Source organism: Neopelma chrysocephalum, unplaced genomic scaffold (genome assembly GCF_003984885.1).
Source record: "Neopelma chrysocephalum unplaced genomic scaffold, ASM398488v2 Primary Assembly neopelma1_44, whole genome shotgun sequence".
NCBI lineage: Eukaryota > Metazoa > Chordata > Aves > Passeriformes > Pipridae > Neopelma > Neopelma chrysocephalum.
The window spans coordinates 18,677,792-18,703,777 of record NW_020897703.1 but is presented as its reverse complement, the minus strand read 5'-3'; the positions used below and the strand labels follow the sequence as shown (position 1 = coordinate 18,703,777).

Sequence of the window (25,986 nt, the reverse complement as noted above, 5' to 3'; positions counted from 1 at the left end):
TTTGTTGTGAAGGTCTGAGTCCCCTTCTTTCCCCCGTGGCACCCACCTAAGCCATCTCTCTGTCTGGGCCCCCCGTGGGTGGCACTGCGCCCTGATAGGGGGGTCACAATCAGCCTGCCCCAGTTAACTCTCCTCACACCCCCAGGGACAGGGCAGAGCACTGGGGGCCGGAGTCAGGGCTCCAGGGGACTCCGGGGGTGCCCAGGGGTTCATGGGTATCGTTGTATCATTCTTGTCTGCCGGGGGGTGCGGGCAGGTGAGGGGCAGTGGGCGGGGGCTGGTGGCCATCCCCCCCGCAGCAGCATCCCCCAGCTGCCCGGCAGCAGGAGGGGCGGGTGATGTCAGCAGGATACAAATAGCGGCGCGCAGCTCCCCTCCTGACGCCTCTCCGAGCTGCCGGCCGCTCGCCAGCCCCGCCGCCTGCTCCCTGCTCCGGCCTCGCCGACCCACGCCACCACCATGAGCCAGTCCTACTCCTCCAGCCAGCGGGTCTCTTCTTACCGCCGCACCTTTGGCGGCTCCCCGGTCTTCCCCCGTGCCTCCTTCGGGAGCAAGGGCAGCAGCGGCAGCTCCGTCACCTCCCGCGTCTACCAGGTGTCCCGCACCTCGGCCGTCCCCAGCCTGTCCAGCTTCCGCACCACCCGCGTGACACCCCTGCGCTCCTACCAAAGTGCCTACCAAGGTGCCGGCGAGCTGCTGGACTTCAGCCTGGCCGATGCCATGAACCAGGAGTTCCTCCAGACCCGCACCAATGAGAAGGTGGAGCTGCAGGAGCTCAATGACCGTTTTGCCAACTACATTGAAAAGGTGAGGTTCTTGGAGCAGCAGAATGCCCTCATGGTGGCCGAGGTGAACCGCCTGCGGGGCAAGGAGCCCACCCGCGTGGCTGAGATGTATGAGGAGGAGCTGCGGGAGCTCCGGCGCCAGGTGGACCTGCTCACCAACCAGCGAGCTCGTGTGGAGGTCGAGCGCGACAACCTGCTCGATGACCTGCAGAAGCTCAAGCAGAAGTGAGTGGGGGCCCTTGGAGTGTCCCTGCGGGCATCCATCTGTGCATCTCTATCCCCAGGGATGGGTGGTGGCAGAGATCGCCCTGACAGCCCCTTTGGTGGTTACTGTCATCCTTGCGCCTCATGCTCATAGACTATCATGTTCCCACTATTCTGTTCCCCTTGACCCCTGTCCTGATGCCCAGGCAGCACCCACTGGGCAGAACAGCTCTGGCAGTAGAGGTGTCCCTATGCCCTCCCTTACAGTGGAGCTGAGGCTGGGCTGTGATGCCACAGGACACCCAGAGAAGGGAGATCGAAGTGCACGTCACCATGGGGTCCCCATCTCTGCTCACACCAGGGAGGGCTGGCGAGCCCACGAGTGAGCTGAGCTCTGTGGGATAGATGAGCAGACAGAGGCAGCCAGACAGGCGGAAGTGAGGGGGAGGATTACCCGGGGAGGGTGCTCCATCAGCTCCGGACATGAAGGAGGGAGGGGAGGAAGCAGCACTTCCGCAGGCCAGAGATGCTCTAGGCCTGCTGTGAGTGTCCATAATGCCCTGTGAGTGGCAGGAGATGCCAAGGATGCTGTGGACATGGCTAGTGCTGGGGAAGAGAGCTGGGGCCAGTGGGGATTAGCCACAAGGGTGGCCAGGCTGAGGGAACTCCCAGGGACTGAACAGCGTGGGACACCTGGCAGTAGGGGCGAATGATCAGAGGGAGCTGCATGTTCTGATGCTGGCCTGCACCTTCCCTCCCGGACCCTGTGCCCTGGGGACACCAGCACCCATCCCCTGGGGGTGACATAGCCTGCTGCATCCCTCTGTAACCCCAGCCACAACATAGATGCTCCTAATGGGGCAAAGCCCCAATGCTGGGGGGTTGGGAGTGGTGACATGGAGGAACTTTCAATGACAGGGGAGGAGCAAGGCCCAGAACAAACAGGTGTCAGGTTCCTGTTACCTCGTGTGCCAGTACCGCCTGGGCACCTCCGTCTCCTCCCCACTGCCTTTCCATGGGCCTGCAGCCTTCAGTACTGTCCCGTCCCCTGGCATAAGCCCGGAGCTCCAGCCCTGACCTGGGACCCCTGGCAGCAGTCCCTTTTCCATACCCCATCTCACAGCATCGCTGAGACCTGTCTGTCCTCCTGCTCTCCCTGGGATGGCTCAGCTGATGGCCATCTCTTGGACCCCTCGTGCCAGATCCCCCCCAGCTGCTGGTCACTCTCCCCTATAAGGGCCGGGGCAGCACGCATGGCACTGAGCTGACCTCATGCCTTTGTGATCTCTCCGGTGTTGACTATAATAGGGAATGGGAGGAAGAGCCTCTGGCCCCCTGCCAGCCCTCTGCTGCCTGCCAGGAACACAGGACAATCTGCTGTCTTCCCACCAGGCCATGCTGGACTAAGGGACAGCTTGGGGGGACATCACCACGGAGGGACAGGGCTTCCTCCAGAACCCCCTAGCCTCTCCTCTCTGTCTACAGGCTGCAAGAGGAGATCCAGCTGAAGGAGGAGGCTGAGAACAACCTCGCTGCATTCAGAGCTGTGAGTACCTGTCCCTTTCATGTGGTGTGAGACCCCTGCCTCCCTTCCCACTTCCCTCTCCCCCCAGTAGCCTGGCCCCAGCACCATAGCATGGTCCTGGACACAGCTTTGCACCTTCCAACCCTGGTGCTCTCCCTGCAGCCTCCCACTATCCCTCACTCTCTGTCCCCCCCAGGACGTGGACGCGGCCACACTGGCACGCATCGACCTGGAAAGACGTATCGAGTCCCTGCAGGAGGAGATCGCCTTCCTCAAGAAAGTGCACGAAGAGGTTGGTTGGGGTGCCCCCTTTCCCAGTGGCACCTGTGGGGCAGGGAGGGTGGAGTGGGTGCCCTGAGATGTCACCTTGCCCACCCAGGAAATCCGGGAGCTGCAGGCACAGCTGCAGGAGCAGCACATTCAGGTGGAGATGGACATCTCCAAACCCGATTTGACGGCTGCGCTGCGGGACATCCGTGCTCAGTATGAGAGCATTGCTGCCAAGAACATCGCCGAGGCCGAGGAGTGGTACAAGTCCAAGGTACAGGGGTGGTGGGCTCCAGGCTGGCCCCAGTGCGGTGGGTCTCGGCCATCTTGGTGGCCATGCCTGCTGACCCTGGTCTCTCCGCAGGTGAATGACCTGACGCAGGCAGCCAACAAGAACAATGATGCACTGCGGCAGGCAAAACAGGAGATGTTGGAGTACCGGCACCAGATCCAGTCCTACACCTGCGAGATTGATGCCCTCAAGGGCACGGTGAGCTGAGGGCAGCACTGGGGAGACCCCCAGCTTTCCTTCAGGGACCTGCTGCTCCAGGGCTGCTCAGGGACATCTCTGGGGTGGAGGGCTCTTTCCAGCTCTCTGAGTTGCTGCCATGAGGGAACTCATACCCCACATTTGGGCTGTGCCTCCTCCAGCAGTGGCCTGGGCTCCTGCGAGGTGTTTTGATAGAGTCCTGGGATCAAGGCACAGATTGTAAAAGGTGATCCAGACTGCGAGGCTCCAGGCAGGCGGGCGGAGGGCTCAGGGTGTCTGGTTGCAGGCTGGGAAGGTGGTTGCAAACAAACAGTACACAACAGTTCCATTCCAACACAGTCATACTCAAAGAAGCCAGCCAGCAACCACCAGTGTGTCAGTGCCAACCCCAGGCAGCTATCCAGTGCTCCTGCAGCTCTCCTTGCCCTCCTGCTGGGGTAGGATGGCTTTGCTGAGAAGCCTGGACACCAGGGTGCTAGGGTTGCCCAGGATATGCCCAGCTTGCCCTGCCAGATCCTGCTGGCCAGCACTGGGCTGATGGAGGATGACAGTCACTCATCATGGTCCCACATCAGCTGGACCCAGCCCAGGGCTGACCACAGCTCTCCCCAGGATCCCCTGTTATCTCCAGCTCCCACCCCAGGTGACCCCTGGCTCCTCTGGGTTCCCTCCCTTATTGAGACCGGTGTCTCTCCAGAATGACTCGCTGATGCGCCAGATGAGGGAGATGGAGGAGCGCTTTGCGGGGGAGGCCGGTGGGTACCAGGACACCATTGCCCGCCTGGAGGAGGAGATCCGGCACCTGAAGGATGAGATGGCCCGGCATCTGCGCGAGTACCAGGACCTGCTCAATGTCAAGATGGCCTTGGATGTAGAGATCGCCACATACCGCAAGCTGCTGGAGGGCGAGGAGAATCGGTGAGTGGCAGGGGTGCAGGGAGACCAGCAGGGTCAACTGTTTTTTGGGGCTCCAACCTCGTGAGCAGGCACCTGAGGGCTAGAGCTAGCTGGCACTAAGCTTCTCTTCTGTGTCCCCGCAGGATCAGCATCCCCATGCACCAGACCTTCGCCTCTGCACTGAATTTCCGAGGTGAGCATCACCCTGTGAGTCCCCCAGGGTCCCCAGTTTGGGGGCAAAACTCCCTCCTGGGGGGCTGCAGCCAAGCTGGCAAGTTGGGGACCCACAGCTGCCACATGGAGTTTCTGATGTGGGGGCACTTGTTTGGGTGTTGCCATGAGCTGAGATGGGGGGGTTCAGCCACGGCTGCTGAAGCCCCCCAGCAGCCCCAGCCCCACTGCTGTGCCCCCATGCCACATGTCCTGTGGTCCTATCCCGTGTCCTCTCCCTGCAGAGACCAGCCCAGAGCAGCGGGGCTCTGAAGTGCACACCAAAAAGACCGTGATGATCAAAACCATCGAAACCCGTGATGGGGAGGTGAGCACAGGGTGGCACCTGAGGGTGGTGGGGAGACGGGGCCGAGGCACGATGTCTGTTCCTGCACTCTGGGCTCTGGTGTGGCACAGCGACTCACAGTGGCTCTCTCCCACAGGTGGTGAGTGAGGCGACCCAGCAGCAGCATGAAGTGCTGTAGAGGAGGTTGCTCCAGCAGCCCACTGGCACATTCTGTCCCTGCCTCCGTCCTACCGCCATGCCCCCCTCCTGCCCCCCGCCTCGCCCCTCAGTGATCCCCCAGCACTGCCTGAGGGGTTTCCCCATGCAGCTGCCTCTGGGCCCCCCACACCCCTGGGCTCTCTCCTTTGGCTTTGAAAGGCTCGGTCTGCTTTTGCAGCTTCACAGCGGCCACGCCAGCGTCAGGATCAGGCCAGGGCCGGGGGAGGGGCGGCAGGGGGGAGGGGACAGGCAGGAGGGGCTGGGGGGAGCAGGTGGTGGCCTAGACCAGCTCCATGGAGAGCCGGACGGTCCCAGCAGCGGGTTCTGGATCCCCCCGCAGGCCCCTTCCCACGCTGGGCACAGGCTTGGGGTTCATTCCACAGGAGTGGGGACCCATCCCCCTGTGCCAGCACTGCCATCCCCCTGGAGCTGGCACTTCTCCAGGTGCATAGCGGTGATGCCAGGGATGGGGACAAGCTAGAGGTGGTCCGGGCTGAGCCCCTTGTTCTCTGTCCGGCTCAGAGCAAGGGGGCTCCCAACCTGCATGTCCCCCCCAGCCCAGGGGGGCTGGGGCCCTTCGCTCCTCCCGGCCAAGATAAAGGCCTGTGGGGCAGAGGAGGGCAGTGCCCGCCCCCCCACCATGGCGGGGACCCCCAGCAGCTGGAGGCTGCACGGGTCTGGGCTCGTGAGCCGAGAGGGTACCCGTAGGTGGACATAGGAGAGAGGAGGAGTGAGTGAATGGGAGAGAGGGGGGAGAGAATGGGAGGAGCCAGAGAGAGGCCCGGGGGGCCAGGGCAGGCATCCCCACCCCTCGCCCCAATGCACCCCCACCCCACCACATCTATGTGACTCTTCAGGCGGCCAAAATAAACAACGGAGCATCACCCTGTCCTCTCAGTGCATCTCTGGGGCAGAGATAGGGTGGGTGGTGGGGAGGCAGCACCTGGAGGGAGGCCCATCACAAGGGCCAGGTGGATGGAGGGGCCAGCAACTCCCTGAGCTGCTCTTCCCTGGCTGCTGGGTCCCCCAAAAGCTGTGGGCCCTCATGCTGAAGATGTCCCAGAGCATTTTGTTGCCTGCGGTGGTGCATTTCCCAGTTGCGCTGGATGGGGGAGCCCTGCTGGGACAGGGGACAGTAACGGTCAAGCCCTGATCAGGTTTAGAGGGGCTCTCGGTGATGGTGCCACATCCCCCACACGCACCCAGGGCCAGACACCATGTCCTGGTGGCCCTTAGCTCCACAGCCATCTCCTTTTTGCCCTCATCTCGGACAACCCTGCCCAAATCCACACCAGCCTGGGGCTTTTCACAGCCCCGCCCAGTGTCACCAACCTTCAAGCAAAGCCCCCCTTATCCCAAATCGAACTCCTCCCTGGTACCCTGTGAGCATCAGACCCACCACCCTATGCTTGCATTCCAGGCTCAGCCTGCAGCCTCAACTTGCCAGCACCTTCCTCCCAGTGTATGTGCCCCACTCCCTGTGGTCAGAATGCGGGGGTTTCGGCTTTGCGTCCTTCACCTCAGTGATGGGGGATGCTGCAGGGGAACCCAGGGTCAAGCATCCCATGGGAGAGAGCAATTCAGGGTTGCTCTGCCCCAGGAGTTGCTGCAGGGTTCACACTCCTCAGCTAGGAAGCAGATCCCAGGGAGGGCTGTGGGCCTGGCAGGGAGTGATGTTTTAGGACAAGGCATGTGCCACTACCAGCAGGGCTGAGGGGTCCCTGATGGAGAGGCCAGTGTGTCAAACTCCAGTTAGGGGGTGTTGGATTTCAAGGTCTGTCTCCAGCAGGTGGCCCTGTGACATCAAGGACAGTCCCCAGGCTGGATGGGGAGGGATGACACCTCCCTCCCTGCTGGCCCAGGCTGGCTGTGACAGAGCTCAGCCCCTGGGGACAGGCAGGGGACAGAGCATTCCTTTTCCTGCGTGGCAGGGAAGAGCCCTCCAGGCCTCCCCCGGGCTTCTCCTCCAGTCCCAAAGACCCTGGGGCTGGCTCAGCCACTCTGCAGTGAGGATGTGGGTCTAGCAGGGCATCCCACTCTGTTGTGCCCCAGCTATCCAAGCTGGGAGATCCTGGGACCTTCTTCTCCCTGGTGATGCTCCACTGATGCTGGCACCCTTGGGCTGGTGGCAGTGGGCTGTGCCAAAGACATCAGGGATGGCCTGCAGCTGGGAAGCACCGTGCCATGTCGCTGGCGTCCTGTTCACCCAGATTTACAGCCCCTGGCGAGGGCGGCTGGGGCCAGGTGCCATCACACCGGAGATGGGGAAGCCCTGCCTTGCCCGGGGATGGTCAGGCAGCATCTGTTACAGACAGTCCTGGCTGCTCACTGCCTGGAGCACAGCATGTGGGAGCTCCAATGGGGTCCCCCAAAAACCAAATGGTGGGGTGCTCCTGCTCCAAGCAGGGCTGACCAGGACTCTGGTTACCCTTAGGCAGTGAGGCAGGGGCTTGGTGAGGGAAATAGTCTTGTTGTGTTTGCAGCCCCCTGGGAGGGTGGATTTGGGGTCATCAGGGATGCTGGGATCCTCACCTCTGCCGCCCGCTGGGAATGGGACGAAGGGGCCCCTCAGGGTGGCTCCTGCCTGGGGTCTCGCGTTGCAGGAAGTATGACGGTGTCCTTTCCCTCCACATGCCGCCAGGGTCTCTCTCTGCCCTGATCCAATGACACTGCCGGAGAAGGGGAAGAGGGGGAGGTAGGCTAGGTTCCCCACGAGCCTCTCTGCTAATATGGAAAGGTGCTGGCCCTTTTCTATCTTTGCAAGTGGAGCTGAGCTGCAGGCCCAGGGCAGCAGGCGCGGAGAAGGGGAGCCTAGCCAAGGAATGTGACATATCAGAGGCAGCTGCCACTTCAGGAGAGGGGGCAGAGAGAGCACAGCTCGCCGGGGGCCGTGCGGGACGGGACGGGTGAGGGGGGGGACGCCACGGCCCCAGCACTGGGACGGCTCAGCGAGCAGCCGGCACCGCGGGACTCATACCCAGGCCGGCAAGGAGCAGGTGCTGTGGTGCTGGGCGGGCTTGGGGTCGCAGCGGAGCATGGGGTGTGAGTGCCACGCTGCATTGGGCGCTCGGTGAGCGGTAGCTGGGCAAGCAGGAACTCGACCCCCGGCCTAAATATAGCCCCTCGCTTGCCCACAGCACTTCGACCTTTGAGGCTGCAGACTGTGGGGGGGAGACGCCGAACCAGACAGCATCAGGACCGGGGGGCTGCTACTGCCCCGGTGCCCCTGGCAGGCACCCAACACCCCCAGACTGCAGGCAGGGGGAGAAGAGGGGCTCGACGCGCTGGTTTGGGGTGACAGGGGTCACGGGTGGTGGTGGGGGAGCTGCAGACCATGCACCGAGCACAGGGACGCGGTGGCATGAGTAGGGATGGTGGGGAGCCCCGTGCAGCCCCGCCGAGCCCCGGCATCCCCCCAAAGCGTGCCAAGGTCACAGTGGAACCGGGGGTGCCCGAGGAGGGCCCGGTTCGCCTGGCGGCACCATGTTTTGTGCGGAAACTGAAGAACGCTGCAATCGGCACTGGCTGTGACATCCGGCTGCGGGTGGTGGTGGTGGGCAACCCCCAGCCCAGCCTCCGCTGGTACCGAAACCAGGAGCAGCTGCCTCAGGGTGGGGAGGAGTATGGCACCCTCTGGATCCGAGACAGCAAGAAGGAGGATGCCGGCGTGTACACATGCGTTGCTGAAAATGAGCGGGGAGAAGCCATGACCAGTGCTGTGCTGGCCATCATTGACATGGAAGGTAAGGGTGGCGTGGCTGCCAGCATGGGTGTGCTGGCACAGATGGGGGCACAGGTTTGCTGAGGGTGGCAGAGGTGCTTTGCGGGCTCTTGGTTCAGTGTGTGCCCTGGGGCCAGACAGGGCTGCTGAGCTTTGCTGTTTTCACCCTCCTGCAGGCTGGGGTGCCCAGTGCCGGCAGCACCGGGGTGGCTCTCCAGCCTGGAGCGAGCATGTGGCTGCAGGCAAGGCTGCCAGGCAAGGCTGGGTGCCAGGGCTGGGCACAGAGGTGTTGGGAGCATGTGATGCCAAGCCTGCTCAGGGCAGGAGGAGAGAGAGAGATATATAGAGAGAGAGACAGGTATGGGGGTCGGGCGCATGGCACTGGTGGTACCACCCACCACAGCTACCAACACGGTCCCCAATACACCCTGAGCACCAGCTGTCCATGGGCAGAACTTCTGTGGTATCACCATCACAGCTTTACCAGGCACTGGAGCTGTACTGGGAAAACAGGGACCCCGGTGGGGCTGGGTGGAGGAACACAACATGGTAAGAGGCAGGGCTGACAAGTAGGTGGAGCCTGTACCCTGCAGTGGGCGGGACCTAGTGGTTAATTAGCCAAGGAAAATTAAACAGCATTTGCCGGTCCCTGTGGCAGCCCCTCTGCTCATTATCATGACCCCTGAGTGCAGCAGCCAGACAGGGAGTGGGCCTCGTCCTGTACAGGGGCCAGGCAGGTTTGCGGCTCAGCTCACTCTGCCCCATCATCATGGAATCATGTCATAGAATCACTTGTGTCAGAAAAGACCTCTAAGATCATTGAGTCCAACTGTTAACCCATCACTGTCAAGTCCATCATCAAACCATGTCCTCAAGTGACACAACTGTATGTCTTCTAAATGCCTCTGGGAATGGTGACTCCACCACTTCCCTGGCCATCCCGTTCCAGTACTAAATCTTCCCTGGCACAAATGGAGGCCATTTCCCCATGGAGGATGGATGCAACCTGCTTGAGACATTGAAGTGTTGGGAAATGTGGAGGCTGGTGGCACTGCTCTGAGATGTGAGCTGAGCTGCCTGCATGGGGACAATGAGGGCAGGGAGTGAGGAAAGCAACGCTGAGCCCTGAGATTCCAGGGAAGGAGCTGCAGCACAGGAGGCACACCAGAGATGTTGCCCCTTGAGGGGGGACTGGATGGCTGTGGCAGGTCAGAAGGAATGTTGGCAGTGCTGAAGAGGAGCACTGGAGGAATAGGAGGTATTGTGCTCTGAGAGCCAGGAGTCTGGAAAAGTGGTGTTTGGAGGATGGAAGAAGATGTATGTGCTGCTCACGAGCCTGGTGGGATAACAGGAGGACTGGAGAAGCATGCAAGAGGGGTCCTGCCCTGCAATGGGTCTGCAGAGAGTCACTGTACATCACACCTTTGGGGACCGTGTCACTGTGCAGTCGGATGTGTGGTGCGATGTGTGCAGAATGGGAGACAGGCCCTGTACCAGGGGTGGGGCAGCAGGGCATCACCCTGTTCTCACACTCTGATGTGCAGCTGCACCTCACCATGGCCACACCAGCCTGGGCCTCACTGCCTCTGCCCAGCAGCATGGCCCAGCCTGATTTCCCCAGGTGCCCGTTCCCATTGTGCTGACGCACTCGTCCCTGCTCCCAATTCCCAGCTGCTGGCCCTCACCACCGCCTTTCTGGGACAGCTGAGGGAGGGACCGAGCAGCCAGGATTGCCTAACGTGCAGTGTGAATGTCACCCTGCCATAGGCACTCCTCACAGCAGGCTCTTGGCTGTGGATGCACCACTGTTGAGCAAACAGGCACCCAGAAAACCAGCCCTGTGGCAGAGATGCCTCTGGTGCTGTGCATGATCTGGGGCACAGGGCTGGGCAAGGAGCAGGGCAGCCCCCGATGTGGCTTTGTCCCCACACCAGGGCAGAACGGTCTCTGTGGTGTGACGTGGCAGTGCCCAGGGAGCACCATGTCCGTCTGGGTGCTGATGTGGAGGTGATGGGATGCAGTGGGGGTCCAGCCTTATCACCTGGCCCCATTGAGGGGTTCTGGCACTCAACGTGTTGACCTCCTGCGGCCACTTTCTCCCTGCCACCAGCTGAGCAGTGAGACAGGTCATTGTGTGAAAAGAGAGGAGCTGTGTCACCACTCTACACCCATCTGCCCTGACACCTTGCCAGGACATGTGCCATGGCTCACTGGCCTCTGGCATAGAGGCCCTGGTTGCTTAGGGTCTACACACACTTCCCGTCAAGACCTAGCTCTCCAGGGATTGTGGAAGTTCCACTCATGGCTCCGCTATCCTTATACTGGGAAGGAACACTGCATCCTTGCTCCCTGGGGCACTCTGTGAGCCAGGTCATCAGCCAGTTGTGGGACAAGGCAAATGTGTGCAAGGTCCCCAGGCAGGATGAAGTCTTTGGACTTGCAGTCTCAGTCCCCTGTGTCTAGAGGTATTGGGATGCCCTTGCTCCATTTGCCTCTGATGGGTTGTGGTCTCTGGTGGGCACAGAGTCCAGTCCTCCCCTTTTTCTCTGTGGTGCACAGGCCAGGCTGCAGCTCTCTCTGGGGCCAGCATCAGCTCTCCCCAGAGTGGCTCAGGTGGCTTAAGGGGGGCTCCATGCTGCCCATCTCTGCACTCAGCCCTGGCAGCTCCTCCTGCACCAGCTCAGCAGTCCCCCTTGCTCACACAAGCCCGATTTAGCTCTTCTAATCTCTTGCCCTGAATCTGTCGCTCCACCCCACTAATGATTTTCTCCTGCTCTTCTCCCAGGTTCCCTGAGTGCGTCAGTGCTCGGCAAGGGGAGTGGGGAGCACATGTGTGGGGCTGTCCAGACAGTCAGGGGCAGGGGCTACCAGGGGCATACCATCCCTGCTGTGCCATGCTGTCTCCCCGTTGTCCCATTGCTCTGTCCTTCTCCTGCTGCAGGTTCTCCCTCATGCCCTGGCTCCAAGGGTGCATTGACCCTTCTCACACCAGCACCAGGCTGATCCAGGGGCTTCCCAGGTCCATTCAGAGATCCTCCCTCCACACTCTTCCAGCTAGCCCTGGTCCCCACCATGGCTCCACTGCCACAAGCCTTGCTAAAGCCTCTATCACCTCTCAGCTGTATCTTCTGAATTTTTTCCCTGTAAACTGGATTAAATCACCTCTTAAGAACCTCAGCTAATATCCTTTTAGAGCCCAGCCCTCCCTCACTGTGCCAGCACTGCCTGATCCTCCCCATCCAAGCTGCCTCTTGTTTCATGGTTGGATGTGTCCATCTTGGGCTCCCAGTGCAGAGTCTTGCTCTGTTCGCCTCCACCTGGACTCAGCAATCAAACTGCCTTGGAACCTTTCCTCTGCCCAAGGAACAGCTTGCACCCGCCTGGATTTGGGGGCAGGAGCTGCTTGTGTGCAGTGGCCCTGCAAAGCCCCTTCCTGTGTAGGGAGTTACAGTGGGACAGTGTAGGCATTATTTTTCAGCTGGTGGTGCATGGCGATGACAATGAACCCCACGGGGGATGGCTGTGATAACAGTATCCCTGGTGGCTTGGCATCTCTGGCCATTTATCTCAGTGCCTAATTTTAGTCCCATACTTTGTGGTGCCATGCCCATGTCAAATGCCAGCTGCCCCAGAGCGGCTCCCAGATCTGCCCCCAGCCACCTGGGCAGGGGGCTGGTGTAGCGCCCACATGTGCTGGGTCCCCATCCCAGGTCTGGTGGAGTGAGAGCACTGCTCCCCGGTGAGCAGGGCCGTGGGTGCAGCTGTCCAGTCAGTCACCTCCACCCCTGCCCTCTCGCCTGCTGCCGGGGGGTTATTTTTGCTGAGGAATGTGCCGTCCCCTCGGATTCTGGCGGGCTGCAGGGCTTGTGTTACAGACGTGAGGCCGAAACCCAGGCCTGCAGTTGGGTAAATATAGCACCGACGTTCAGGACTGCATGATGGGATGACAGCCTTTTCCTCCTCCCAGGGCTGCCCAGCACTCCCAGTGCCCCTCCCGCCTCCTGACACCAAAAGGTTACTGCCTTTTGCCCTGGCATGGTAGCACTGGGAAGGGGCTGGTTACTTCCACCCTGCTGCCTGCATTCTTGCCTGCTTTCCCCCACCTGCTGTATGCAGCCCCTCAGTCCTGGCAGGGGGAATGCCAGGAGTGGGGCTGGCAGGGCAGAGATGAAATGTCTTCTGCTGTCCTGCTCTATGTTCAGGCACCCAAAGCCAAGGTCACATTGCTGTCCTGCATCCTTGCGCTCTCTGCCTGCAGTGAGCACTGTGTGCTCAGGAACCATTCTCGTGGCAGCAAGGGGAAGTGATGTTGGGGAGGGCACTGGGGTGTCCCAGCCCTTGGGAGAGGGGTCACAGCACAGCACTGCTCTTGCCCAGGGCCAAAAACTGCTGTGTGCTGCCCTGCCCATTGACAAGGGACATCCTGCTGCTGTATTTATTTCCCCTGGGGACAGGACTGGGGATGGTCCCCACCTTCCCAGGCTCCCAGAACATCACCTCCTCCTGCAGACCATCCCCGGCAGCTCCGGAAGGTGCAAATGCATTAAAGATTCATGCCCTGATCTCCTCCTACCCAAGACGCTGCACGCACACACCAACATCAATTATTCAAGCACCGAGACAAGGGGGCTGCTGGCTGGGGCTGGGCACTGGTGCCAGGCTGGAGATGTGGTGCTGGGTCAGGATCCATGCAGGGCTCCTAAGAGGCCCAGCAAGGCATAGAGAGCTTCAGTTCTTGGAACAGTGGAATTGATTCTGTATTTTGAGCAAGTGTTTGCTGTCTGCCTTGCTCAGGGCCAATGGGTGTCCAGTGGGTGAAGCTGGAGCTGGGTGGCAATGGGTGACCTGCTCCAGCTCTGCCTCTTGTCCATGTTACGGTTGCATTGGCTCTCATCCCCTGCCTTATGTCCCTGACCTGCACAGGAGCAGGGCAGTGTCAGGGCTGCCCCCGGGCTGGGGCAGGGCAGAGGGGCTGCCCTGGGTGCAGGCAGCCATCACCTCTCATAAGACCCCTTCTGCAGACTCTGGCTTTGCCCTGGAGCAGGGATTTGCAGGTGCTGTTGCCTCTGGAAAGGACTTTTGGTCCCTGCAGCTGGCACAGCTCCTTGGAGGTGACCCAGTTATTCCCAGGAGTACAGCATCTCTGGGGCAGACCAGTCACTCCTGAGGTTTTTGCTGAGGTATGGCTACAGAGCCACAGTTGCAGGGAAGGGCTTCGTGCCCAGCCAGCCAGGAGCCATGGCCAATGGGGCAGCAGATGTGTCAGCTGGAGGATACAAGAGTGACCATATTTTGGCTGGATACAGGTGGTCGCTCCCTGGGGCCAGCGCTGGGGCTGGACCTGAGGGTGCTGTGGTGACAGCACCCTTGCCCTGGCAAGAGTGTGCCAAATTCAAGCCTTGGTGCTTCTTCCCAGCATCCCTGATGAGGCTTTTAATCCCCCTGGAGTGTGAAAAAAAGGCACAGGCTGTGTGGGTATGCATCAGGATCACAGGCATGCACAGCCAGGGTGACAGCACCTGGCAGGGAAACCCTGGGTGCAGGTACTCTGACAGACATGAGCCCCATAATTCACCTCTTTACCTGGCCCTGGCTCAGGGGTACCCATCTCTGTCCCCACCCAATGCTGGTGAGCCCAGCAAGACCTCTGGCTCTGACAGGAGATTCCCTTAATGCCAGTTCTGGCATTTGTAGGACTCGTCTGACGTGCAGGGTCTCCACGGAAACCCCGCAGCATCACTCGAATTGTGGGACTGACAGAAATGTTGTATAAACAGCTACTTTTGTACTGGGTAATTTGCAAGTTATTATGGAGTCATGAAAAGCCTCACGTTTGGAGTCATGAGCTGGGAGGGGAAGCAGAAAAAAGCTGCCAGTGCTGCCAAGGATCATGGAGAGCGTGATGCCTGTGCGCAGCCATTTGTGGGGTGGCTGCCTCCCCAGGGGACAGGTGAACAGCATGGGGACAAGCACTGGGTGGGGAGGCCTCCAGCAGTGTCCCCATGGATGCTCTGCAGTGGGAGGAGGTAGCGCAAACAGCTGATGGGGCTGGGACCTTGGCAGCCTATCCAGGAGCCTGGGAAGGGGGCTGATGAGCATGGTGGGGTTTGGTGAGTTGGTGAGTCAGGGCAGTGAGCTGTGGGGAACCAAGAGCTGTGGGTGGCATGGCAGGCAGGGCAGGCCCTCCTGAGGCTGTGGGGCTGGGACTGCCCCCTGTCCTATTTGCAGCATCACCCAGAGAACAGGGATAAGCCAGCAGGGGTGGGGACAGTCAGCTAGGGAATGTGTGCCAGCACCCCAGGAGCACTAATAGGTCTTAATGGCCTTGACCAGCCTCACTGGGGACTCCGACCCACAGCTTCTGCCCACATCCTAGGAGCCCCATCACAGCTCAGTCCTGGGCACCCACTCTTGGTTCTGAGCTGTGCTGTGGGTCCTCACCCCAGCACAAGGGGATGTCTCGGGTGTGTCATGCCACATGGACAGGGAGAACAACCTACCTTCCCTGGTCAAGATTGTGTCCCCAGCCACAAGGCAGTGATGCTACCCCAGGGCTGAGCAGCCCAGCCCTGCCATCCTGTGTGGGCCCTGAGGCACCTAGGGGGCAGGTTTGCCTTAGAGCACTGGGTGCTTGGGGCTGGAGACCATGTGGTTTGCCAGGCGGATTGCTGTGAAGGACTGTGCCCATATTAGCTCCTGTCACGTACAAGCAGGTCAGCAGCGCTGTGACCCACACCTGTCTTGGTAAGGGGATCTTTCTGCATTGCCAATGACTGGAGGATGTGGGGGACTGCGTGGAGGCTGGCAGAGTGATGGCAAACCTGGATCTTGGCTGGGCAGTGCCATAGCACATGTGGCTGTGCTGCTAGGTGCAGGGTTGTGGCAGCTGTGGCAGTGAAGCTGCCCTGTTTGGGGACACTTTGGAGGTAGCACATGGAGTGCTGGCGTGGTGTGTTGTGCTGTTGCTATCCCAGTTGGCCTTCATGTGGGAGCTGCAGTGGTGGTCTGTATCCTAGGAGAGAAGAACCCCTGTCCCAAGCTGTGGGGCAGGATGGAGTGATGATGGAGAACAGCGGTACAGCCACATTGCCTGGCAAGGGACTTGGACTCCTGGGTGCTGTGCAGCCAAAGTCAGAGGAGGGGAGGCCATGTGCCCGCCCCAGCTGCACCTCTCCCCCCCCCCGCAACGACGGCACCACCTGTGCCCTGCCTGTCCCCCGCCGCTGTCACTGTGTGCCAGGGCTGGCGGGGAGGCGGAGGCGGAGGCAGGCGGGGGAAGGATGGAGGGAGGAGCGCTCCAGTGATGCTTCATGCTCCAGCCCTTCTGAGAGCCCAACCTGGCTAGCCCCTTCCTCTCCCTCCACCGTCCCCGGCTGCTGGCGGTGGAGGATGCACGGAGCACCGCTTGCCCCCCCGGCGTGCTGACAGCGGGGACCCCGCCGGGAGCGGGCTGCCGTCCTGACGGGCCTGAGCCGGTGTCACCGCGCCAGCAGGGCTCTGCAGAAGCATGAAGAAGATCTGGGTGAAGAAGCGTTTCCAGGTAAGGGCTCTGGGCTGCCGCGCCGGCGGGTGCCGGGAGGAGGGGGCAGTGGCGGGAGCGTATCGGGATGAGAATGGATGCTGCTGGGGACGGGGATGGGGATGGGGATAAAGATGGGGATGGGGATGTTCCTCCAGCCCTGTAGTTACCGCCGGAGCTCCCCAGGGCTTTGCCCATCGCCGGCTCCAGCCCCGCTTGCAGAGCCGCCAGCTGCTTGCCTGGCCTCGCCAGCCCGGGCAGGAGGGGCAGGGGGCAGGGGCTCAGCACCGCCTGTGCCAGCAGCCAGGATGGGACACCCGTCGGGGGCTTTCCCCCATGCCGCTTTCTCCTCTCTCTGCCCTCTGGAGCCGGGGGGAAATGGAGGCTGCTTCATGGCTCCCCCCAGCCCCGCTGCCGGTGGTCACGGACCTGGAGACGAGGCTTTGCATGCGTCATCCCCTCCGCGTCAGGAGCATGCCTGGCACAGGCAAGGCTCCTCCGCGGGCCCGCCGCACGCTCCACTGCCGAGCAAGGAACAAGGACGTCACTTGGCCTCGGCGGGGGATGGAGGATGGAGAACATACTTCCAGGAAGCCCCCCAGCCCCAGTTCCCCGAGGCATACAGACCCAATGCGGGCACATAGCCTCCCCGCTGTCACCCCGCCTGGTGGCCCAGAAGGGACCGGGGAGCGGCTGTCACCCACAGCTCCTTCCCAGGGGTGCAGGATGCACTGGGGGGATACAGGTCTGCAGGGGCATTGGGAGCCAGGCGTTGGGCATCCCTCTGGGGCAGGAGGGTTTGCACAGCCTGGCTGCCCCATATGCCCTTGGGGGCAGCAAGCCCAGGGGCTTGCCCGTGTGGTGGGGCAGGGTCCTGCACCGCTGGCCGAGCATGGGGGAGTATCAGAACACCCACAGTGGCTGTGTCTCTGCACCAGGCAAGCCACACATTCCCTCTCCACCTCGCTTCATCCCTGCTCCCTGTCTGCCTGTCTCACACAAGTGGCACCAGTGCCGTGTGGTGCTGGGCTCCACATGTAAGGTGGTGGCAGGCTCCACGGTCCCAGGAGCTCTTCACTCCCCTGACTCCTCTTGGCCCTATGGCCATGGTGAGGGATGTCCCATACCTGGGCCAGGGCTGGACCCCAACCTGAGCAGGTGGATCCACGTCTAGCACACGGGAAGAAGACCTCACCCAACTGCCCTGTGAGGCAGGGCTGAAACTGGGTGCTGGTCTCAGCCTGTTCTTCTCTCCACCCTGGGCTGGGTAAGCACAGAGCATGCTCCTGGGGCTCCTCCACCCCAAACGCAGATGAAATCTCAGGTAGGAGAATCACCCCTGCTCTCCGTCTGTCACCTTTGTGCAGACCCCGGCCCCACAGTGAGCCCCGAGCTGCTCCTGCCCCCTTTTCACCTCCTGGTTGGGGGTGACCCTGCATCATCCAGTGCTTGCTCCCTGATGGGCTGTGGGTGGGTGCTGTGTGCCCGAGGCCACTCCAGTCTGTGGGAAGCCCTGATCCTGCAGGGACCAGTTGTGGGGCAGAGGGGAGGGGTCTTGTAGCTCTGGGTAACGGAGCCCAGCCCAGGCCTGCTGGGTGCAGTCACCATATTTGATGGGGAGCCGATGGCGCCAGTCCCTGGGGAAGCCACAAGAGTACCCGATAATGGCACTCAATTGCATTTTCATTTTTTAATGGGGGAATTATCCGCCGATGGTGCAGTTAATCACTCATCTATCTTTCCCTGGCCTGGAAGACGGGCTGCCAGCCAGAACCAGCACAGTCAGCCGAGGAGGGGAGGTGAAGCCTGGCTCAGCCTGAATACAAATGTGTCTCGTGCAGCCGCTGCCCTCTGGCCAGCACTGCATGCAGGCAGGGGCTGGTGGGAGCCCCCAAATTCTGCCCATGTGCAGGGGCTGCTGCTACAGTGGCAGCAGCTTTGGGACATGTAAAATGAGCCTGCTGCCCTTCCAAGGGCAACTAACTGCTGGCCATGCTTGGCTGTCTGTTCCTGGTGGCTGGCTGTCCCTGGGGTCTAGCTGTCCATGACCTGCTTGGGAGCTGTGGGGGGCAGGAGGGACTGGCAGAACAAAGGGCTTTAAGATAGCTGGGTGTCCAGCCCTAGGCTCCATGCCGGGAAGACAGGGCATGGGATATCAGTGTCCTGGGGAGACCCTGTCACCCAGACTGGCTGGGAAGGATGCTTAGTCCTGGCAGCCCAACCCTGCCTGTCTGCACTCCACATTCCCGCTCCTGCCTGCCTCTACTTTCCTGGGAGATGGTGCCGGTGCACAGCCTGGCAGACAGGCTGCCCTTAACCCGTACCTCCCTTGGCAAGTAGGTGCCCAGCCCTGGGCTGCGGCGCAGAGGGCAGCCAATTTGGCAGGGAGCTCCTGGCATCTCCAAATCATGCTCAGGTTCCACCTGCCTGCCCAGACAGCGTGGGCGAGCACAACCCCTACACTTCCAGCCCTGCACTGATGGGCCAGTTCCGTGCTGCATGTGCCAGGCAGCCTCTCTTGCAACTGGCACAGCTTCCTCTGGGGATGGGGGACAGTGGCTGGGACAGTGCCCATGGCAGTGCCTGGGCCAGTGCCTGAAAGACATTTTACTGGCCCAGTCTCCACACTGGCTGGGTGGCTTTGAAGGGGCATTTGGCAGCAGCCCAGGCAAAGACCTTGCTGCAGGTGATGCTGGCTACAGGCAGCGGTTCTGGGGCACCTGTGCTGCCCAGGGCTGTCACTCCTGGGCATGGGCTGAGGCGCAAGGATGGGGTGCACAGTGCCATCACCAGGGGGACTCTGTGTGTATGTGCGTGCACGCACAGGTGTATGTGAGTGTGTGTGCATGGCTGGGCATGCGCTACACGTGCCCACCTACACCCATCCATCTCTGCGTGCGCGCGGGGGTGTGTGCCTGTGGGTACCCTGCGGGTGTGCAGCGAGTGTGCGTGTGTGTGGTGCCGGGTGTGCCCTGCCAGTGGGAGGGTGTGAGCAGCACCACGTGTGCTGTGCCGGACTGTGTGTGAGCAGCTGTGGGCGTGAGCAGCGCTGCGTGTGCCAGGGTGGGGTGTGTGCATGCGGGTGCGCCATGCCAGCAGTGTGCGTGTGTGCGCGTGCGAGCAGGTGCATATCGCCCTGCCATGGGTAACACTTCTTCTCTTTTCCTTTGCAGAAGACAGGCCACTCGCGGCGCTTCGGGCGCTTCACGCATGGTGCGTTGAGTTACCAGGACCCGACTCCCCCCGCCACCCCAAGTGTGCCAGGATGAGGTCCTCCACCGTGCTGCATGGGGCAGCGAGCAGAGGCTAGGCAGGGCTGGGCTGCATCTTGCCAACCCCAAAATAGGGTCCTGGTCAGCTGGGGACTCATAGTGTTCCCCACAAGGCTGGTCTGCTCCTGGCCCTGCAGCTCTACTTCCTTAGGGGCTGCCAGGCTGTTGTGGCCAGGATGGGGAGCCTGATGCAATGGCAGTGGCAGTGCACGGGGCAGCTGGCGGTGTGCCGGGCTGCAGAGGGGTGGCTTGGAATGAGGGAAGCAGTGTGGCCCTCCCCTATGCCTTGACAGTGCAGGGGAGGGGAGCAGCTGTGGGGCGGGGAACATGTTCCTTACTGCAGGTGTCTGTTGTGGCAGCTTGCGAGAGCTTGGGCAGTGGCAAGGAGGAAAGTCAGTTTCTCCCTGGCAGCATCAAACTGGTTTTCCTGGAATGGGACATTAGGATGACACTGATCTGGCCTTGCCACATCCTGCCCGTGGGGAGGTTCTTACTGATTCCCTGCCCTGAGCATCTTGGCTTTTAACCACAGCTGTGCCCCACAGCACAGCTGTATTGTGCAACACTTGCACTGGTGGGGCAGGGGAGGCACGTGTACATGCCAGAGGGAGGCTTCTTGCACATGGACACGCGTGTCCGTGTGCTCCAGCACCCTCAGAGCACCCATCTGGGGCACATAGTGGGAGGTCCAGTCCCAGGCTGTGTTGTCCTGCGAAGCATAGCGATGTATGGATACTGCAGTGGTGAGGCCAGCAGCTCCAGGGACAGGAGGTGGCTGTCCTGCTGGGCAGGATGTGGCTGTGGCGTGGGGAGGGGACAGTGCTGTGCACTGGGCAGGTGGGAGGGCGTGTGCGAAGAGGATCTCTGTGCAGTGCTGGAGCGGTGTGCAGTGAATATGGTGCAGATTGGAGACATGGTGGGGAAATGCTGGGGACAAGGGCCCTCCCTGCTGCCCCCCGCGTCTCTGCAGGCCGGGCCGATAACCGGGTGTTGATGTCTCTCTCTCTCTTGCTGCCCCTATGGAAGCGAAGTTTTCCGCTCCTGCAGGAAACAAAGCTACGGTAGGAAGACCCCTTCCTAATGCCAGCTCTGTACCCATAGTGGGCCCTGTGCCCCAGCCTGCCACCCTGCCCCATCACCACCATTATCCCCCTGCTCTGCCTTTTCATCCCCATGCCACCTCTGCCCGCTGCATTCCCATCATTGGCACTGCCTCTGTTTCTCCCATCATCTAACACTGCTCCTGCCTGCTTTGCCTGTCCTTTCCTGCCTGCCTTTGCCTTGCTGGACTTTCCCACTCTCAGTCCTGCCTTTCCCTACTGGCAGCTCGTCCCTGCAGGTCACAATCATGGCCCCTGCCCTGGAGCTGCCTGGGCACTGCTTCTGGAGCCAGTGGGTCTGCAAGGGGCAGCGCCAGTGTGGTCTACTGTCTCCGTGTTCCCTCACCACCTGCTTTCCCCTTCCATCCCAGACTCGGAGACAGGCGAGGATGAATCCAGCGACCCCCAGGTGACACAGCGCAGCGATCTCCAGGATGAGACGGCCTTCAGCACCCCCACGGGTGAGCAGGGATGCCTGGCTGGCACAGAGACCCAGCACTGGCTGCTGGACATGACTTCCTGGAAGGCCTCTGCTGGCCCAGCTTCCGGGGTCTCCATGGAGGGGGAGCTGTGATCCACCCATGCAAAGGGGAGAGGGCTTGAGGCAGTAGGGTGCTGCTCAGGACATGCTGGGACACCCCATGGTGGCTCAGCCCTCTTCAAGCAGGGTACTGGGCTTGTCCCCACATGCACCTGGTATCGGCTTATCCCTCTCCTTTCAGGTGGGTCCGACACCCTCGTGGACGCCTCCATGAACACGACACCAACCTCGGTGCTGGCCCTGTCACAGGCAGAGGAGCGCTCCAGCTGGTCCGGCAGCCAACAGACCGTGGTGGAGAAGGAGACAGATGCCAGCCTCCCCTCACGGGGACCCTACCTCCGCCCCGCTGCCTGGCCGCAGCCACAGGGAACCCCAAGGCAAGCAAACACACCGGCTCCACGTGGCGCCGAGGTCCGGCACCTGGGCGTGGAGCCGCTGGTGCGGGCATCACGGGCTAATCTGGTGGGCACAAGCTGGGGGTCGGAGGATAGCCTTTCAGTGGCCAGCGACCCCTACGGCAGCGCCTTCAGCCTGTACCGAGGACGGGCGCTCTCGCTCCACGTGTAAGTAGCTGGGGAAGCACACGGAGGGGACATCATGCTGGGGCCATCTCCTTCCAATCCCTGCAGCCATCTCCTCCCCTCTGCCTGGGCTTTCTTTGCCTTTACCATCCTGGATGAGGAGTGGGGACTCTGAGCAATAGGCAGCCTGTTTCTAGTGAGGAGGTGGGAGCAAACGAGGCTAGGGGTGATGTAGGGTAGGGTCCCTTTCTGCTGTGGCCAGGTTGAGACTGGGGGTGTCCCCTGCACCACTACATGAGCCACAGTGTCCCACCCACAGGCTGCGTCATGGATGTTTCCCATCCAACCAAGACATAGTACTCTGTGCAGCCTAGGGTGTCAGGAACTGGAGGTGCACAGCAGCCTGGGACACCCACTGGCAAGTCTCTATCACCAACAGCCTCCACCACATAGGGGTGGCAGTAGGGGCCAGGGACATGCTGCTTCCGCAGGTCGTGCTGACGTGCTCAGAGCCCCTGTCCCTCCCTGCCACCTTTGGTTCCTATCCCCGCAGGCCTGCTCCTTTGACTTCCATCCTGCCCTTTTTTTTGTTCAAGGCTGCTTGTTCCACCAGAACCTCATCTCCACCTTATGATTTCTGCTCTGCATTTGCTGAGGCCCTCTGTGGGCAGTGGGGTGGGACGATGGGCCCATAGCAGCATGTGCACGGGCAGGGCTTGTAGCTTTGGGGACCCCCTCTGGCTTGTGGAAAAGTTGGCCTGTGCTGCCCTGCCTCGGCACACCAGGACACCCCAGCAAACTGGGGCACCCCCCAGCCCTGGGTCCTGTCTGCATGGTGGCCCTGAGGAGGGCATATACTGGTTATTCCAGCATCACCCTGCTGCCCCACATGAGTATTCCTGGGCAGGGGGACATGGCTGTGTTCCAGCAGCCCAGGACTCTCACATAACCCAGCCAGCTCCCAGTGGCCTTGGGATGACCGGATGCCCTCACCAGGGCTCCTTGAGGCTCCCATGTTCCATAGCTGCTCTGACTGTCTGCCCCCCTTGCCATGCTCCACTGGGCACTGTGGTGCAGGCTGGGAGCTGGGATGCAGCCATGTGTGAGGGTGGGCTCTGAACCATGCTCCTCTCTCTCTGCCCTTGCAGCAGCATCCCCCAGGGGGGCTACCGGAGAGATGACCTCCACAGAGGCGCTGTCTCTCCGAAGCCTGGGGCAGAGCCCCCGAGATCCCCCGCTGCCCTGCCGCTGACTGCCAAGCCACCCATCGTCCGCTCACCATCTCCCCGTGCTGGCACGTGCCTGCCACCGCCCACTGGTGCTTCATCCCAGCCTGCTGCCCGTGGCCCTGGCGTCCCCTCCTTCACACCCGTGACCCCTCGCAAGAAGTCCTCAGTGCCAGTTGAGTACCAGGACATTGTCCCTGAGGAGTACGAGGAGAAGATCAAGAGGCCCAAGTCCTCTGGGTACTCACAGGGCAGCACACAAGAGTCCCGTCCCCAGACACCAATGAGTGACACCTCTGGCCGCATCTCTGTCCGGGCATCCCCCAAGCTGGTGCGTGCTGGCTCCAGGATCTTTGAGAGGCTGCAGTACTTTGAGGAGCGGCAGAGGAGCCTGGAGCAGGCTGACAGCCCCTTCCCCCCACATTCCAGCCTGCCCCTGCGCAAGACGCGCTCATTTGACCAGCCTGGCTCTGGCTTGCGCCGTGCCAGCACGCCGGGTGGCTCGCGGGAGGACCTGCGGGAAGGCAGCCACTGGGAGCCGGGCAGCACGGCAGCGTGCCGGCGTTTGGCCTTCCGGCAGAAAGCCGCATCCTTTGATGAGCGGGGCAAGTTCGCCAACCGTGTCTATGCCATCGAGCACAAGTTTGCAGAGGAGCTGACCCGCATCAAACGGACGGTCTCCAAGCAGCAGCTGCGGCGCTCCCAGGAGCTGTGCAAAGCCGGGTTGCCCGCAGCACCCTCGCCCCCAGCAGCCAGCGAGCCCCCTGGCCCCCGCACCCCTCGCACCCCCTCCACTCAGGGCACCGGCGGACGCAAGGCACTGCCACCAAAGACCTGCCCACCAGCAGAGAGCACTCACGTCATCCAGCATCTGGCACTTTCCAGCGTGGTGCTGGTGGGACCTGACGGGGAGCCAGAGCCAGGGGGACAGCGGGGGAGGAGACCCCCAGCGGTGGGTGGTGGGGTGGCTGGACAGCCCAGCTCAGCGGAGGATGTGGCTGCCAGGAAGGGTCTGCAGCAAGAAGGCACTGGGGAAGTGAAGAAGAAGGAGCAGTGGCCATTAGCACAAGCCACCCCGCAGGGAAGGATGTCCCTTTCGCAGGCGGGTCCCACTGAAGGCAGCCCATGCCCAGATGGAGGCCCTGCCAGTGGAGCCCGTGGCCCCAGGGCAGTGAGCGAAGCTCTGGCTGCCCGACTGGCTGTGCCCCATGGACTGTATCGGCGGCCGGAGACACCCACGGAGGTGCGATTCCTGCCGTGGGCGAAGCCAGGGATGGAGCAGGAGGCTCGTCTGGAGAGGAGCTTGGCAGGACAGCATGGTGTGGGCAGGGACGTGGAGAGAAGGCAGATGAAAGTGTCAGAGAAGAAAGAGAGTGGCCGGATGGCTCAAGAAGGCAGGAGCACACGGAGCAAGGGGAAGGGACGCCGAGCCAGGCCCACCTCTCCAGAGCTAGGTAGGGACATAGCTTTCTGCCCTCCTGCAGGCACAGATTTGGCCTGGCCAGCCCCTGAGTGGGATGGGGGACCTCCAGCCTGCCCCTGGGAGGTGTGGGAAACCCAGGCTGTGCCAGAGAGCACAAAGGTGGAGTGGAGGGACATGGCTCTGGAGGCTGGGATAGTTGGCACAAACCAGTGCCATAAGATGGACCAGCCTGGCTACCACTTTTTCTGGACTTTGAGGTCATGATGCTTGCTGTCTTCTCCATACCTCTTGCCTGGCACAGCAAAGATGCAGGGTGCTGACTTCTAGCCCCTAGCCTGTACTGGTTCAGCACCCTGGGGCACAGGACACCCATTGCAGCTTGTGCCATTTGGACTGTGCTTGGTGCTCCAAGGAGGGCATGAAGTCCAAGCATCCCCAGGGGATGCTGTGGTGGCATGGCTGGGGGAAAGATGTCTTGCCCATCCTAGCATGCAACAGTGAGACCAGACTATACCTGGGCTGGGAGCTTCTAGGCTCTGCTCTGGCCAGAGCAGTGCCAGGTCCACATGCTTGAGGCTCCTGGCATAGCCCCAAGACCTTTGCTCGTGTGCTGAGTCCGTGAGAGGGGAGGAACTGGGAGGTGGGTGCTGATATGATGGAGTACAGCAGCCAGCATCCCATGGGGGGTTGGGGGAAGCTCAGAGCCGGGGCAGCAGCTGCCCCTCCTTTCACATCCCACTGTCACCTCATATGCCCTATGGGGATGTAAAATAGGCTGTACACTTCTTGCCCTATTGTCCCTTGCCCTGTCTCGCTTCTTGCTCTGTGCTGTGGTGGCCCCTGATGTGGCCTTTTCCTCCACTGCACGGCCTGGGTACTTGCTGACACCCCAGCGAGGGTGTGGAGCATGTGGTGGCAGGGATGGGCAAAGGGTTGTGAGACCCCTGCTCTGCCTACATGTAGCCCAGCGTGGCACAGGACCCACTTGCTCCACCCCACTGACAGCCACGGGGCTCATCTCTCCCTGTGCAGAGTCCTCAGACGACTCCTACGTCTCAGCGGGTGAAGACCCCCTGGAAGCCCCCATCTTTGAGATCCCCATCCAGGACATGGCAGTTGTCGCGGGGGCAGAGGTGCTGCTCAAGTGCATTGTCACGGCCAACCCCCAGCCAGAAGGTGAGTGACCCTGGGGCTGGGGGTCAGGGGTGCGAGTTTGGCAAAGGGGCTTTCTGCATGCCCTTGTCCCACCTGCGCTGTGTGAGTGGGACACCCAACCCTGAGCTGGGTGTCTCAGGGGAGGTGATGTGCCAACCCTGGGAGCACCCCTTCTGCCCTACCTCCCCCCGGACAGGAGTGAAGTGCTTGGGCACTGCCTGCCGGTATGCAGAGGGCAGGGTGCCTGCTGTCTGCCTGTGCTGGGCTGGGCTGTTGGGAAAGTGGGAGAAGGGCTGCTGAGCCCTGCGCGGGCAGGGACGGGTGATGCAACCTGATCCAGTGGGTGGCAGCCCTGCCCATGGTGGGGGAGGGGGTGTTGGAACTAGATGATCATCAGGATGCCTTCCAACCCAAACCATTCTATGATTCTATGATACTCTGGGCTGCTGTTGGGACAGCTCAGGTGTCTTCCTGGGGGCAGAAGCTCAGGGCTGATGGACTCCGGGCACGCCGTAGCTAGGACGTGGGCAGCTGGGCATCGAAAGCCGGTAGCAGTCGCCAAAGCCGGGCAGATGCGAAGCCGCCTTGATTCCCCCTTTCAGTCTCCGCTGGAGGGCAGGCGGAT

General features: G+C 61.6%; 2 protein-coding genes across 2 annotated transcripts in view; both read left to right on the top strand.

Annotated features, from left to right (window-relative positions):
- The first annotated feature begins 380 nt into the window (after positions 1-380).
- On the top strand, positions 381-5,774 carry DES (desmin). Its single transcript, XM_027678799.1, has 9 exons — positions 381-1,010; positions 2,475-2,535; positions 2,711-2,806; positions 2,894-3,055; positions 3,146-3,271; positions 3,969-4,189; positions 4,312-4,361; positions 4,624-4,706; positions 4,822-5,774. Exons 1-9 carry the CDS (start codon positions 460-462, stop codon positions 4,861-4,863), a joined length of 1,392 nt encoding a protein of 463 aa, XP_027534600.1. The 5' UTR covers positions 381-459; the 3' UTR covers positions 4,864-5,774.
- Positions 5,775-8,210: 2,436 nt separating this feature from the next.
- Positions 8,211-25,986, top strand: part of SPEG (striated muscle enriched protein kinase) — a 38,754-nt gene continuing 20,978 nt past the window's right edge. The window contains 5 exon segments of the mRNA XM_027678796.1: positions 8,211-8,626; positions 20,867-20,956; positions 21,218-21,599; positions 22,706-24,237; positions 25,239-25,382. Of these exon segments, the coding sequence (XP_027534597.1) occupies positions 8,218-8,626; positions 20,867-20,956; positions 21,218-21,599; positions 22,706-24,237; positions 25,239-25,382 (2,557 nt within the window). The 5' untranslated portion in view covers positions 8,211-8,217.